The sequence below is a fragment of the Equus caballus genome, chromosome 16 (genome assembly GCF_041296265.1).
Source record: "Equus caballus isolate H_3958 breed thoroughbred chromosome 16, TB-T2T, whole genome shotgun sequence".
NCBI lineage: Eukaryota > Metazoa > Chordata > Mammalia > Perissodactyla > Equidae > Equus > Equus caballus.
The window spans coordinates 80,455,059-80,470,378 of record NC_091699.1 but is presented as its reverse complement, the minus strand read 5'-3'; the positions used below and the strand labels follow the sequence as shown (position 1 = coordinate 80,470,378).

General features: G+C 44.8%; 1 protein-coding gene across 7 annotated transcripts in view; it reads right to left on the bottom strand.

The window, feature by feature from the left end:
• TMEM108 (transmembrane protein 108) overlaps positions 1-15,320 on the bottom strand; it is a 325,972-nt gene that overhangs the window by 28,194 nt on the left and 282,458 nt on the right. The window contains exon 1 of one of the 7 annotated variants that reach the window (XM_005600938.4): positions 790-1,104. The exons of the other annotated variants lie outside the window; for them this stretch is intronic. Coding sequence (XP_005600995.2) covers positions 790-802 — 13 coding nt within the window. The 5' untranslated portion in view covers positions 803-1,104. Of the gene's footprint in view, positions 1-789; positions 1,105-15,320 lie in introns of those variants that run through there. 7 annotated transcript variants of the gene reach the window in all.

Below are 15,320 nucleotides of genomic sequence, written 5' to 3'. Positions count from 1 at the left end.
TATAGACATTTATTTCTTTGAAGACAATGTCAACAAAAGAAAGCAGTACCTGCGTGAGTCCTGTGACGTGACAGTACGGGGTGTGCGCGTGTGTGTACTTGTCTCGGTTTTACTTCACTTATTTCAGTGATTAACATTAACTAGTTCAAATGAACACACATCTCACAGGAGAGAGTGAGGCAAGGGAAGGCTGAGATGGAACCCACTGCCAGCATATCCCCCCAGACCCTTGCCTGCAACCGCATCCACCACTCCAAGTTCCACTCCCAATTACCTGAGCAAATCGGCCTTCGTTTCATCCAGAGTTCTAAAAGGTTGTGTATGTTTGCCAGGATTTGCCTTTTACAGAGACAAGTCCCAGCTGTGGCTTCCTGGTTCAAGGCATACGCTCTCAGAAGGTTTTGATAAGCGCAGTAAGGAAGCAGGACACACAAGGGGACTTACTGTTGGGGCCAGCTGATAGGGCATCCCCGCGAAGGGCCTTGGCATGCCCTACAGAGGCCCACAGTGGCTCCAAACGCCTGGCTCCTATAAACCCAATAAAAACGACCCCCTCAGAGCCCGAGGTCCCACAGCGTGGAGTCCGGTCCAGTGGGCTCCTCAGCGAGCACAGTAGGATCTTTGGGACTCCTGGGGAACCCCCTGGATAGTCCTGGAACCTGCCAAAGAGGCTGGGGTACCTGACCCGAGCACACCAGCATCTGTCTACCCTCAGCTTCACATTCTCAGAAGCAAGAAGGAGAAGAAAAAGGCACAGTCCTGGCCTGATCATGCCTGAGACTCACTTACCTAAAAAGAGCATTGGGGCTTTGGACCTGACATCCTCTTGGGCTTGCTGACAGTCTGAAGCCTCATCTCTCCGCACCCCCTCCTCCTCACATAAGAGCTTGCGGAGGAGAGAGGAGGAGGCTAGCAGGGATGGGGACAGTGTCTGGGAGGAGGGGGTGGGCAGGGCGGAGGCTGCCTGGGGAGGGCTGACGTCAGAGAGGCTGTCTGCTCTCTCTGGCACACCGGCTCGCCTGCTCCTGAGCCCCTGCGGCTTCTCTGAGCGTCGCGCAAGGCTGCTTGGTATTCTCGCCCGGTGCCCCGTCGGGCTGGTGCAGGCTGTCTGGCACTGCTCTCTCAGTTGCCAAAGGTTCACCGCCTGTTCCAGTTTGCCTGGAACAAAATGGCTCAGACAACACAGCCGTGCATCCTTGTGAAATTGCCTAATTTCCCATTTCAAGGCAGGATGCCCATACTCCAAGGTATAATTTAGGTTTTGGGCATGAGTTAGATTTTAGAACTGAATTCTGACACTCAGCCCTCCAGGCTGTGTGCTTGGGGATTAAAGCTTTCCTCCCTCCTTGTCCGTCTTCTTCCCAGTCCCGAGACGATCACTAATTCTAAATTCCCACTTCTTGAGTACCCACTATGCACTGGGCACTCTACCAAGTGATTTTTATGTATCATCTTATTCAAGCATCACAAAACCCCATGAGGTAGAAAAGAACAATTCTTAACCCACGTCCTATATGATTATAAGGGTACTACTCTCCACCTCTTTATTATTCTCTTTTGGGGTAAAAATTCATGCACTTAGGTACCTGAGGAATTCAAATGTGAACTTGGAGGTAGCTTTCTGGAGGCAATACTAATAAATTCACCTTGCCCATGTCAAGCCGAGGAGACAAGAACACCACACACAGAACAAGGAGAGAACCATGGAAGACAGTCTGTAATTCAGGACTATGTTGCATGGAGCAGATTTTACATGCAGCAGTTTGCCAGGGAAACTATGAAAGCTGGAGGAACCCAGGAAGGCCTCCTGGAAGAGGAGAAACCTGAGTCCTCTTACTACCATTCCACCATTCATTCATTTCTTCATTCACATGTTCAACAAATATTTACTCAGGGCTAAGCTGAGGGTGGCTTTGTGTTTCCCTGATAAACTGGCATCCCCATCTCGGTCTTGGAGATGGCTGCTATTACCTCCTTCCCCATCATGGGTACCAAAATGCTATTGGCAGAGAAAATTCTGGCAAATTCTGAAAAGGATTTTTTCAGAATTTATCCACAAGTGGGAAACACTTCAGCACACTTACACTTTACAAGGTACAAATGTTCAGAGTGAGAAGACACATTTATTAAGCACCTATTATGTTCACAAGGATTTTACTCCTACAAACTGATTTAACACTCATAAACACTTGTGAGGCGGGTCTTGTTCCCTAAAACTGAGGTTCAGAGAGGTTAAAAGGTTTATTCAAAGTCACACATTCAAGGGGAGTCAAGATGCACACGTTAGTTTATTCCTCTTTTTCTCTACTCCCCTTCTCTCTCTTTTTCTATTTCCAGCTGTGGACTCTGCGAGGCGCAAAAGCCCTTTAGTGGTAAAGCTTGATTACTTCTGCTCCCAGCGAGCTCACCACCTGATCAAAGGACTCCTAGCCTCAGCAGACCTTGGAGAGGACAAATGGACGACCACGCAGAATCAGGCTCTCAAAGATTGTTCCACTCTGGCCCAGCTCCACTCCAGGCACGCTATTCAAACCCTGCCTCTGACTTGAACCCAAGAAAAAAAGACCAGGATCAAAGCTGGAGCACAGCCCTGAAAGGCTCCAAGCTCTGGGCCAAGCCGGGGGGTGGTGTGGAGACCACCAGCACAGCCCACTCGGAATGCTGTCTTTTGTAGACACCCTCCTCACCAGTAGAAAGGGAGCTGCCCCTCCTTCTAGGCAAGGGGAGAAGGGGGGTGGTTCCTTGCCGCTGAAATCTGCTCAGCTGTTCTCGCCTCACTCCAACCACAGCGCTCAACAACTCAGGTACCCGAGGCACCCGACGTGCCCCAAAACATGGTCCAGATTTCTTTCAGAATTTAGAACACACAGTGTTTGAAAACTACAGATCTAGGAATAGGACACTTTGTAATAAAGGGTGTTTGAGTTCTATTCTTCACTTCTTTCTTCTCTTTCCTGGAGAGTTGTGATGAGAAAAGAGGCACTGGAACCAAACAGAACTAGGTATAAACTCACTCACTAGTTGCACAACCTTACATCAATTTCCCAGAGAAGCTGGCTATGTTGGGATTCTGCCTGGGGCTTTCCAGTCACCATGATCTTTGCTTTTTGCTTCTTTAGACTCTGCACTGAGCTGGTATAGACACTGTAGTCCACCACCCAGACTCCTCCTACCCTCCAACAAGGAGGCTCTCATTCCATAGCTGCTAGGTGTCATTCCACAACACTCTCCTAAAGGTGTTGATTCTGGGACCACTTCCAAAAAACCTCTGTACGCAAATCTGCAGCTCAGTACGCTTCCTGGGAACCAGGTCTGCAACATATTCAATCAATGCTGAGGAGGAGGAGGATGATGAGTCTTCCTTCTCGTCAGTCCTTTCCTGTGTCTTACTCCACCATATTCCTTCCATCTCATTTAACATCCCTTTTAAGAGGCACCACTTCTGGGTAGCCTCTCTCACTGTACCCCTTCTTCCTGGTTCCAGTCACTCCAATTATGAATGCCTCTCTAAATGACAGCATGTAAGACTTTTATTTCTGTCACTGTGTATTTTCTCACATCCTTCCATTAGCCTGGAAGCTCCTTGAGAATAGACAATTTCAAATTTAATTCTAAAGTATTCCCTCACACCCAGTCACATATAGTAATGGTTGGAGGCATCTAATCCTCTTGGCTGAACGTTTGACAAATCCCCCATTGCCACCTCACCTTCCTCTCTCACTCATTTAGTTCATTCACCACACACTTACTGGGTCTCCTATCTGAACTAAGCATGGTCTGTGCTATGGGGGACACACAAAGAAATGACGTTTCCTCCATACTCTCCAGGGAGTTGTGTTTAAGCAAGAGGGCCTTATGGTAATGTGGCTGATCCTGAAGCCAGACCACCAATGTTCGAACTCACTTCCCCCACTTTCCAGCTCAGTGAACTTGGGCAAGTTATTTAAGCTCTTTGTGCCTTAAAATGAGATTAATAACACTATCTACCGCATAGGATTATTATGAAGATTAAATGAGTTACTATAAAAGGGATTCATAACACTGTCTGGTACACAGTGTTATCTAAGTCTGCACTGCCCAATATGGTAGCCACTAGCCACATGTGGCTATTGAGCTTGGAAGACTCAGTACAAAAAAAATGTAGAAGATCCCATTAATATTTTTTGTATTGATTACATGTTAAAATGATAATATTTTGGATATATTTTATTAAATAAAATATATCATTAATTTCATCTTTTTAATTAATGTGGTGACTATACAATTTAAAAATATATATGTGGCTCATTTATATTTCTATTGGACAGCACCAACGTAAGTCTTCGCTATAAAAATAACAACAGAAAGCAGAATATAACAAACACCAGAAAAGAGGTAGATATACCGTCAGAAGAGCTACTCCCAGTATGGACCACCAGCAGCATCAGTAGCACCTGCAAACTTCTTAGAAGCACAGACTCTTGGGTCCCCATTCCAGACCTACTGAATCAGAAACTCGGAACAGGCTACGCAATCTGTTTTTTTAAAAAACCTCCAGGTGATTCCCATCTCACCAGAGTTTGAAAGGTACCGCCCTAACAGAGTGCAGAGGAACCAGTAACCGGTGCAGTTAGAGAAGACGACCGTGTCGTCCACAGACAGTAACGGAGAAAAGGTAGGGGGAGGCCACACAGAAAACGGTCTAGGCATTTAGTAAGTTTGAAATAAAAGTAGTCAGGTGGCCTACAGCAGTGCTGCATCCTACTCTGCTTGGCTCCTTCAGATGCTGCTTTTTCTGGAAACAGTGCCCTCTGGCCTGGCTGGGGGCCTTGTCCTCTGCACCTTTCTAATCTAGAGCTAAGACCCAGTGGAATCTAAACTGTCTGTGCCTGTGGTGAAATTAATCTACATTCATAAAGCACAACCTCAGAAAGTGACCTTGGTATTCCTAGTGGTGGGCTCTCCATCAGGCGGACGTGGAGCCAAAGGGAGGAGGTGGGGGCAGGTTCAGAAACAGAGTATAGGAGAGAAGCAGCAACAGCTCAGGAGCTGCCAGTGACAAGTGGGTCAGCTTCTAAATAGAGCTGCTTCCTGAGAGTACCATAAGCCAGAGGAGGATTGGGCGGCTGTAGAGATCCTTTTCCATCAGGAAAAGATTCTACACTAACTCTGTGATTTGCACTTTGGATTTACGGTCTTTATTTTCTCCTGGGCTCTTACCAAACAGATGCTTTTCAATTGATGAAGTCCGAATTCTGCCCTTGGTCTTCAGTGGAGTCATATACAGGGACACTAGTCCAGAGAAGTCCATGCACTGTGGTGTGGGTATGACCCACTGTGAATTAAAGGACTTAGTGAGCTCATGCCATATTTCTTTCCATGGGGGGAGGGGGGTCAGATGGGGGAGCTGGGATAAGGGGCTCCATGGGACATCACAGTGGAGAGGAGGCTGCAGGTGCATAACACATTCATCTTTATCTGGAAGGCTGTCTTTGCTCTCTGTCCCCCACGTTTCATTTTATTTACATCTTGTGCATTCACAGTCACCTCTGCTCACAATGATGATATCACTCACTCACTGTGAATTATGCTGCAAAAGTTTTGGGCCAGCAGCAAGGTTTCCACGAAATGATTTCCTGTAAATAGGTTTGGGTCTGTGGCTCTCACCCACCACGGGAAGGGCAAGAGTCAGAGCATCAGCAGTGACACCTGCATCAAGTTTACTGGCAATAATACCTGTAATAGAAATAATAGAAGCAACAGCAGTAACAATGCTGGTGGTGGTAGTAAGGGTCAAATAGGTATCATTTATTTGGTCCTACTATGTTCCAGGCACTATGTTATGTACTTTACTACAATGCCAGTTTATATTTTCCAACATGCTACAACAAAATACCTCATCCCGCAGGTTATTGCTGCAATGTGAATTGACATTCGCTGAGAGAAGAGGTCTGTGTTCCCTCCCCTGCATCTGGGCAGATCTGTGACTATGGCAGAAGTGATACGGAGTTCCAGGTTCCACTATGAGGTCATAAAAGATGACCTGTAATAAATCTGGCTACTCTGAAGCCGCCACGCTGGATAGATCACACAGAGATGGAGGGAGGTGCCCAAGGAGTCCCAGCTCTTTCAGTCCCCAGCAGTAGGAGTCTCTCCAGCATCACCTGCTAGAGTGATGGCACGTGATTGAACCTTCAGCTGATTTCAGCCCACTTGATGCCAAGTGAAGCAGAGACAAGCTGTCCCCACTAAATCCTGTCTAGAACGCAGGTTTGTAAACAAAATAAATGGTGTCACGTTTTAAGCTGCTAGGTTTTGGGGTGGTTTGTTATGCAGCAATAGTAAATGGAACTCCTACAATATCTCATTAAACCCACATCATCTTTTAAACTAGGTATTACTATCACAGCTACCTTACAGATGAGGTAGCACACGAAGAGGTTAAGTAATTTCCCGGAGCTCTCACAGCTGTATGCGGCAGAGCTGCTGCAAGCCTAGGGCTGTTTCGCTCTGTGTGCAGGCTGAGTCGCATCCCACCCAGTCTTGGCTACACATCTCATTCATGTGCTACAGTCCCCAGTGGGTCTGTACCCCTGCCTAGACATGTCTGCTAGATTATGCTTGGACATCTGTAAGCAAAGATGACTGCTGGGTCTCTTACTATGTCACAGGAAAGGAGACATCTTCAAAGGTCTGCAGATAAGGCTGATTCCTACACCCAGTATGAAAAGACACTTGGCCTTGAAGTGGAAACAGGAACAAAGAAGGTTGGCTGCCCTGAGGTTAGACTAGGGCTGTGATGTCTTAGTCCAGTCTGGTGGACTTTTAGAAGTCGGCTTTTTTTTCTTTTTTTCCTTTTTCTCCCCAAAGCCCCCTGGTACATAGTTGTATATTTTTAGTTGTGGGTCATTCTAGTTGTGGAATGTGGGATGCCGCCTCAGCATGGCCTGATGAGCCGTGCCATGTCTGCGCTCAGGATCTGAACTGATGAAACACTGGGCCGCCAAGGTGGAGCATGCGAACTTAACCACTTGGCCATGGGGATGGCCCCTTAACAATTTTTTTTTTTTGGAGGAAGATTAGCCCTGAGCTAACATCTGCTGCCAATCCTCCTCTTTTTGCTGAGGAAGACTGGCCCTGAGCTCACATCCGTGTCTATCTTCCTCTACTTTATATGAGGGACGCCTACCACAGCATGGCTTGCCAAGCAGTGTCATGTCCGCACCTGGGATCTGAACAGATGAACCCCAGGCCACTGAAGCAGAATGTGTGCACTTAACCGCTGTGACACCAGGCCGGCCCCACGGCTTGTTTTATTTATTTATTTTTTACTGTCCAGAAAATTATTTCAATCAGGAAATGCGTTCTTAGAGTCAAATGTCTTCTTTTTATTTTTAGAATTCTTTAATTTTTTTTATTGAGGTCACTTGGTTTATAACATTATATAAATTTCAGGTGTACACCACTATATTTAGACTTCTGTATAGACTGCATTGTGTTCACCGCCAAAAGTCTAGTTGACATCGGTCACCATACACATGTGCCCCTTTACTCCTTTCATTCCCCGCCCCCCCCGCCCCCCCCCCCCACCCCCGTCAATTCCCTCTGGTAGCCACCAATCTGTTTCAGGTATCCATGTGCTTGTTGATCTTTCACATGTAAGTGAAGCCATAGGATAATTGTCTTTCTCCATCTGACTTATTTCGCTTAGTATAATGCCCCCAGGGTCCATCCATATTGTCACAAATGGCAAGATTTTGTCTTTTTCATGGCTGAGTAGTATTCTACTGTACATATATACCACATCTTCTTGATCCATTCATCTGTTGATGGGCAGTGAGGTTGCTTCCAAGGCTCAGCTATTGTGAATAAGGCTGCAATCAACAGAGGGTTCATATTATCTTTTTGAATTAGTGTTTTTGTGTTCTTTGGATAAATACCCAGAAGTGCACTTGCTGGATCATATGGTACTTCTATTTTTAATTTTTTGAGGAACCTCCATACTGTTTTCCATAGTGTCTACAACAATTTACATTCCCACTGACAGTGTACGAGAGTTCCCTTTTCTCCACATCCTCTCAAATGCTTATTTCTTGTTTTGTTAATAAAAGCCATTCTGATGGGTGTGAAGTGATGTCTAATTTCCCTAATAACTAGTGATGCTGAACATCTTTTCATGTGACTGTTGGCCATCTGTGTATCTTCTTTGGAAAAATGTCTGTTCATATTCTCTGCCCATTTTTTTTAAAGATTTTATTTTTTTCCCTTTTTCTCCCCAAAGCCCCCCAGTACATAGTTGTATATTCTTAGTTGTGGGTCTTTCTAGTTGTGGCATGTGGGACGCCACTTCAGCATGGCTTGATGAGTAGTGCCATGTCCGCACCCAGGATTTGAACCGACGAAACACTGGGCCACCCGCAGCGGTGTGTGCAAACCCAACCACTCGGCTATGGGGCCAGCCCCTTCTCTGCCCATTTTTTGATCAGGTTGTTTGTTTTTTTTATTGTTGAGTGTCAAATGGCTTCTTTATTGTCTTACTTTGGAGTCCAGTTGGTTTGTAAGCTGGAGATGGGCCATTTGGGATCATCTTTCTGGGCTGTAGTGAAGTCACATGTGTTGCTTACCTTTTTACCAGCTGTTACACCCAAAGTGACATTTGAGCCACCTTTGGAATTGGCAAGGGCCCAGAAACAGAAGGAACGTTATCCGGGACAACATAAAGCATGGTTTGATCCAGCACATGGCAAGTGGGAGAAAGGGTCACCAGCCTCACTCATGATGAGCAGGGACCTTCACCAGGTGGAGCAGCTTTGCTCCTGCAGAGCTGGATTCCAGATCAGAACCCCCAGTTGGCAAAGACGGAACCGACGCAGGCAGAGACTGCTCATTTCTTTCTATTTCTCTGGGGCTCCTGCACTACACGGCAGAAGCTTATCCTGGTGGGCTAACCTGGCTCCATCGTCTCATTACTGAATACTCCTTCCTTTCTCATTGCTCCCTTCTGAGTCATTCAGGGAGACATTTGTTTCTTTTAACTTTAACTTAAAATTAACTTTACTGAGATATGACTTACATACAATAAAATCCACACATTTTAAGTTACAGATTGATGGGTTGGGACAAATGTACACACGTGTTTAGCCACCACCATAATCAAGTTATAGCACATTCCCATCTCCCTAGAAAGTTCTCTCGTGTCCCTTTGCAGTCAAATCTCCTCCCCTACACCCACTCCAGGCAACCAATGAGCTGATTTCCACCACTATAGCTTGGTTTCATCTGTTCCAGATTTTCACATAAGTGGATTTAGATTGAATATTTTGTGTCTGGCTTTCACTCAGCACAACATCTGCGAAATTTATCCAGACATCTGTGAAATGTATCCACTTGCTGTGTGTATCAGTGGTTTTTTCCTTCTTTATTGCTGAGTAGTATTCCATTTCATGGATATGCCCCAATTTGTATATTCATTCATCTGATGATCAACATTTGGGTTGTTTCCAGTTTAGGACTATTATCAATAAAGCTACGATGAACATTTGTTTACCAGTCTTTAGACCTATGTTCTCATTTCTCTTGGGTAAATACCTAGGAGTGGAACTGCTGGGACATATGGTAAGTGTATATTTAACTGTGTTGAAAACTGCTTCCCAGACAGTTTTCCAAAGTGGTTTACCATTTTAGATTTTTATTTTACAATTTAGTTATGTTGATTGACACACTGACTACCTAACTGATTGTTTAGAGCATAAAGTATATTGGCAGGATCCAAAAGTCAAAATGCAGAAAATAAATACAGTGAAAGTCTCCCTCCCAGCTTCAGCTCACCTGAAGGTGAATGGTGTTACCAGTTTGTTACGGACCTTTTAAGAGATAATGGAAACATTCACAGGCAAATACTTAACTACATTTTCCCCTCCCACTTTTTATACAGATGAGGTTGTACAGGACACATCTTGCTTTTCTCACTTAATAACATAGCCTGGATATTGTTAAAGAGCCATTTTCCAAAGTGTGTTCTGAAGAACTCTATACTCATCAGGTGCTCTATGTAAGAAAAGGATTCCCAAATAAAATTGAGAAAATGCTGCATACTTGGGCTACCTCTCAAAACTTCACAATGCTTATTAAAGGCTCTAAGGAGTCCTGTGATTAAAAAGCAGAGTCTACAAAATTATTTGACTTGGCAATCTTTTCTTTTCCAGCGACACTTATTTAGCATTTTGCAGAACTAGCCTTCTGCAGAGCACTTTTGGGGAAGCACTTATCTAGACGAGACAAGTGAACATTCTAGGCTTTGTGGATATGGTCTCTGTTGCAATTCCTCAGTCCTGCCACTGCATTGTGAAAGCAGCCTAGGCAAGGTGTAAATGAATGGATGTGCTGCGATGCAATAAAACTTTATTTATAAAAAGAGGCGGAAGGCTGTAGTTTGCCAACTTCTGATCTAGAGTCTGGTGGGATTTGAGATAGGAAAGGTTCCAATTAAGTTTTTAAAGTGTTTTTCCAAGGCCTACTGTTTGTGCTGCTGTCTCCCTCCATGCCCCATTCCCCTCCCCACCCCAACTAATCTGCCACCTCAAGGTTCAGAAGAAGGACGGGAAGGGAGGGAAGGAGTGGACAAAAGCAAAGGAAGAAGACGGGTGTGAGGGGAGAAGGGAAAGGTGAGAGGGAATTGTGGAGGAGGTCTCCTGGAGCAGAGGCCGAAGAAAATAAACACTGCTGAGGGCTGAGCAGATGCCCTACCTGAGACCTTCTCCACACTCACTTCTCCTCTCCTCGCCCTCCACTCTTCCCTCTGCCCGAAGTGTCCACCTAGAGCACTGGGAGAAGGGCATCCATGCTTCACACTCTCAAGGTCCATTTGATTAAACAAATGTCCAGTGACCGAATGGAGGCTTTGGGATCCTGGGCTTCAGCATCTCCATCGGAAATCTGAAAGACCATAGCCTCTCCCACAGAATCCTGTGCAGCTTCCTCATTCTAGATGCCATGAAATCTTTGTCGTTCATGTCAAAATCTTATGAGGATGTGTCAGCTTGTGGCCACACTTGTGATTCAGGGAGTGAATTTTATAAGTTTTCTCACGCTAACAACCGGGCAATAGATATGATAGTTATCCAAGGAAATTCTAGCTCTTCTGTTTTAAGTACCATATCTCATCAAATATAAGAAACATACTGTTGTTTTATGTACTAGTAAGAAAGAAAAAATACTGCCAATTAAACTGTGACAAAATGCTTTCTTACATTTACAATTTTTATTCTTCACTTATTAAAAGAGCTCCCTCAGACTTATCTAGACACTTTTGTCATCCAACCCTTCTCTTACGTCATGTGGTGTGTAATTGCCAACCCTTTTGAAATCATCTCAGCAACAAAACACAACCCAGTTTCAACTGCTTTGTGAGTGTCTTCTTTCCTTTAATCCCATTTAGAACTTGGTTGGTGCTTTGGAATATGGAATGGAGACCATTCTTACAATGATGAACATTTGTTCCACAAATAGCAAATTTCTTCCCTGCTGCTCTGCGTCGATGCCCTGTGCACACACAACAACTTTTTCTTGCAATGCTGAGTCACAGTGAATCTTCGTGAAGCCTTTTTAAACAGTAGTTAAATGTGCATAGTACCAATGATGCATTTGCCTCACGTGGAGAGATGATGAGACAAACAACTGCAGCCGACACTCGCCCATGCACGGGCAATGATAACCATGTCATGAGAGCTGTCTGGCTGGCAGCGACCATAAGCAGCATCCTGTTCTCAGAGATGTTAAAATGATCAGAAGTTTTTCTAACAACATAAACCTAGCTGAAGACGTGTGCTTAAACAAAGTCCTAATTCCAAACTTTAGGAGATAAAGAAAAATCAAAATCAACTGACTTGAAGCAAGATATTGCAGCACTTCTCTTCTTTGCAAGCATCCAAACGCTGTGTAGAGATATTCAGATACTTCCAGCCAAATATCTGTGCACTAGAATGAAAACGGGTCTAACTATGAAATTCCTGCAGGCGCTAACTGGCTATGACCCACAAAACTGTATCTTCACACTTGCCAGCCCTCCCTCCCGTGAGCTCAGAAAGGATCTTATGGTTTACATAATGAATTATGCATACGAATGTGAAGTGCTGATCATTTTAAAGCAAAAAAATCAGAATTGAACTACAGCTAGTTTTTTTAACATGTGCTTAAGCACACATGCCAAAGGAATGTGGAAAGAAAAAGCAAAATTAGAAATTTATATTTGTGTAAAAAAATGGTTACATGACATTTAAAGTAAGATCTGACAAACGACTGCTACAGTGAAGGAGGCTGTTTGGCTCCTTACATAGCTCTCTGAGTGGGGCTTGCCAGGTCCTACTTGGCGGGTCGGGGTGCAGGGATCTCGTGAGGTGTGGTGCACGCTGATGTGGCAGGGAAAGCACCATGCTACAGTGTGGGCCGCATCTCCTGGTCAAGGATCTTTTGTCTCTTCTGCCAGAGGTTCAGACCCATGTCTGTCCAACCCCAAACCTCTGTTCTGTCCATTGTACATTGTTTCACAAATGAGCTGCTAGAATACAATATCAAAACTCTAATATTTCTGTTCTGTACAACTCATTGTAGTAAACAAGCTTCTTGGCAAAGCTCCCCTGGAGATGGGGCTGACTGACGTGATGTTCTGGATGCCAGCTCATCTTTCTGTGCCCCTCTAGCATGGCAGGAGTCTGTCAGATGCCTGAGCAGATTTCTTGGGTGGCTCCACATGAGTCTGAATCTCCAGACGTGCCCTCAGCTCAAAGCCTCACTGGCACACACCTGATGTGTATGCCATGCTCCCACCCCGGACACGGAGGTCCGAAACGATCTAGTTTGTTTCTGATGTATGCCTTTCCGGAAAGCCTTCAAGGTGGTTTACAACAGGACGGGCTCAAACAGAAGTCTTCTAACATAAAAACTGAGATCAAAACTCTACAGAGGAATAAGAAGACTAAAATGAACTGAAACAGAGGGTAGAAATGAACACAAGAGGGAGAAAGAAGCAAGAGCCACCTGTGAAATTCCACGGTGATCACCCTGCCTCCTGTGGTCTCATTGCTAAGCAACCTAAAGGACACGAGCAAATCAATGCTTCTCCAGAATGTCAAGGAACAAAGTCTGGGAGAAATCACGTGCCTGCCTGGTGCTTGTGAAGGAAAGTTTGGGAAGTGGGCTGTAAGATTAAATTGGATAGAAGCCAAGACACAACACTTTTTTTTTCCTGAAAGGGAGAGCCTAAACATAGCGACTGGGGAAGACTACAAAGTTCCTGGCTGGCTCCTAAGCTGCCTCCATGTGTGTAAGAAGTGATTATTCCTTCCCACTGCACCATCTTTCTCCCAATTCAAATCTCACACCTAGTACTTCTCTGTCAGTCTAGCAGCATGAGGGCGATAGAGTTGGGACAGACCCCACACGCCCACTTCAAGTTAGATGAAGGTCCTAATTTATTGAGTCAGAGAGATGACTCCTCAGGGCAGACGCAGACATAGCAATCCTTGGCATGGGACCCTTGGCTTCCAGTTCCCCAATGGATAGGATCTTTACAATATCTGGGGTCACCCCAGATTCTTATGTCACTGCTCCAGTAGGCTTGGATCTTACAGCTTCATTTTAGAAGAGCTAAGACTAACTATACACGCTTCTGTTTAAGGAATCCTTAAAAAGAACAGGCTAACTCTTAAGCCCAAATGAAAATCAGATTGCTCCCCATATCTCCAACTTAATGGGCGTTGGGGTGGGTGGGTGAAGGCAGCATTATCAATATCGTTGCATTCCTTGAACAGCTTTGTCTCCAGCTTTCTAGTATTCTGGAAAGAGGTTTCCCCCTCACTCCCAGTCACCCGCAGTGTGTCACTCTGCTGCTCAAAAATCTAGTTGGCTTCCTTCAGTTTAAGGAGAAATTTCATGATCAAGATCACATAGGTGGTAAGTGGCAGAGCTGAAACTTGAACCTAGGTTTTCTAACTTTGTTCAGAACTATGACTCCCCACTACAAATGAAGATGCATGGCAGCACCTAAAATTTTCAAGCCAACTGAAGCTGCTATGTTCTGTGTTTCTGTTTAGTTACCATTCTGTTAGGGTTGTGAATAAAGTTGTAAATAAAACGTTCAAAGTAGTCATAGGATCACCCAATGATGCAATGTCAAAGCTTAGGAAGGAAGTAACATTAGTTTTTAAGATGATGCCAACTTTGTATTCTAGGGTATTTTTTGTCTGCATCTAATAAGTAGTTTTCACTCTTGGCTTCTCACTGGAACCAACTCCCCAGATGAATCTAATGTGAAGCCAAGACTGGGCATCACTGATTTCACAGCTGCACACGAAGTCTTCTACCTGCGTCTCCATAGCTGATCTCCTGACGGAGCCTGAGAGGAACTGGAGGCAGTAGAAAGAACGAGGTCTTTGGAATCAGACAGATCTTAATTCACATTAAGGTGGCTCAGGAGAGGGCTTCCAGCTGTGTGGCCTTGGGCAACTTGATCACTTTAAGTCTCACTTTCTTCATCTGTAACATGGAGACTTGTGAACATTTGGTGAGACGATATATCAAAGAGCTTCTCACAGTGTCTGGTACAGTCATTGTGGCTGCTGTTATCATAATATCAACCCTGAGGTGTCTTCTTCCTTCCTAGAGCATCATAGTCTCTAACCACCCATCAGCCTTCCCAAGGGTTGAGAACAAAGTAGCCAGCAAGAATGTGGAACACGGAGAGAGCACGTCTGGAAAAAGCCCACCATGCTGGACGTTCAGCAGCTCCTATAGCCTTGACTTTTGAAAATAGGCACACAAAGGTGTGCAGGGATGTGCAATTGCAAGGAGAGGTAGAAGACGGTGGGAGAATATTCCCTGAAGACCATGCTTTCTTACAAGCATGCTGAGTTTGAAATAGGCAGGGCCCTCTGGGTGACTGAAAATCAGTCTCTTCTCACCAGACACAAATGTGAAGTAATCCTGAGGGTCTCATAGGAGCAGACAGCTCAGGCCACAGACCGAGGCTGACGGGCTCTATTTTTCACAGCTTCAAGAAAGGCAGCACTGGAAGGAAAAGCCAGGCCTCCAGACACCCAACCTTGCAGGCACAGGAGGTCATACTTGGACCTCACTGATGCTGGTGCATTTTCCTACTGCTTTCTCTTCTCACCTACACTCCTCATCTTGATAAAACCAATTGTCACAATAGCTGTTTTAACAACTCTTTCAATCTGATTTGGAAAATGCCATACAAATAGAAAGTCCTTCTCAATCCCATTTTTAGGAATATTTATCAATACTTTCCTCTATTTTATAATTCATCCTTTGCATTTAACTATGTA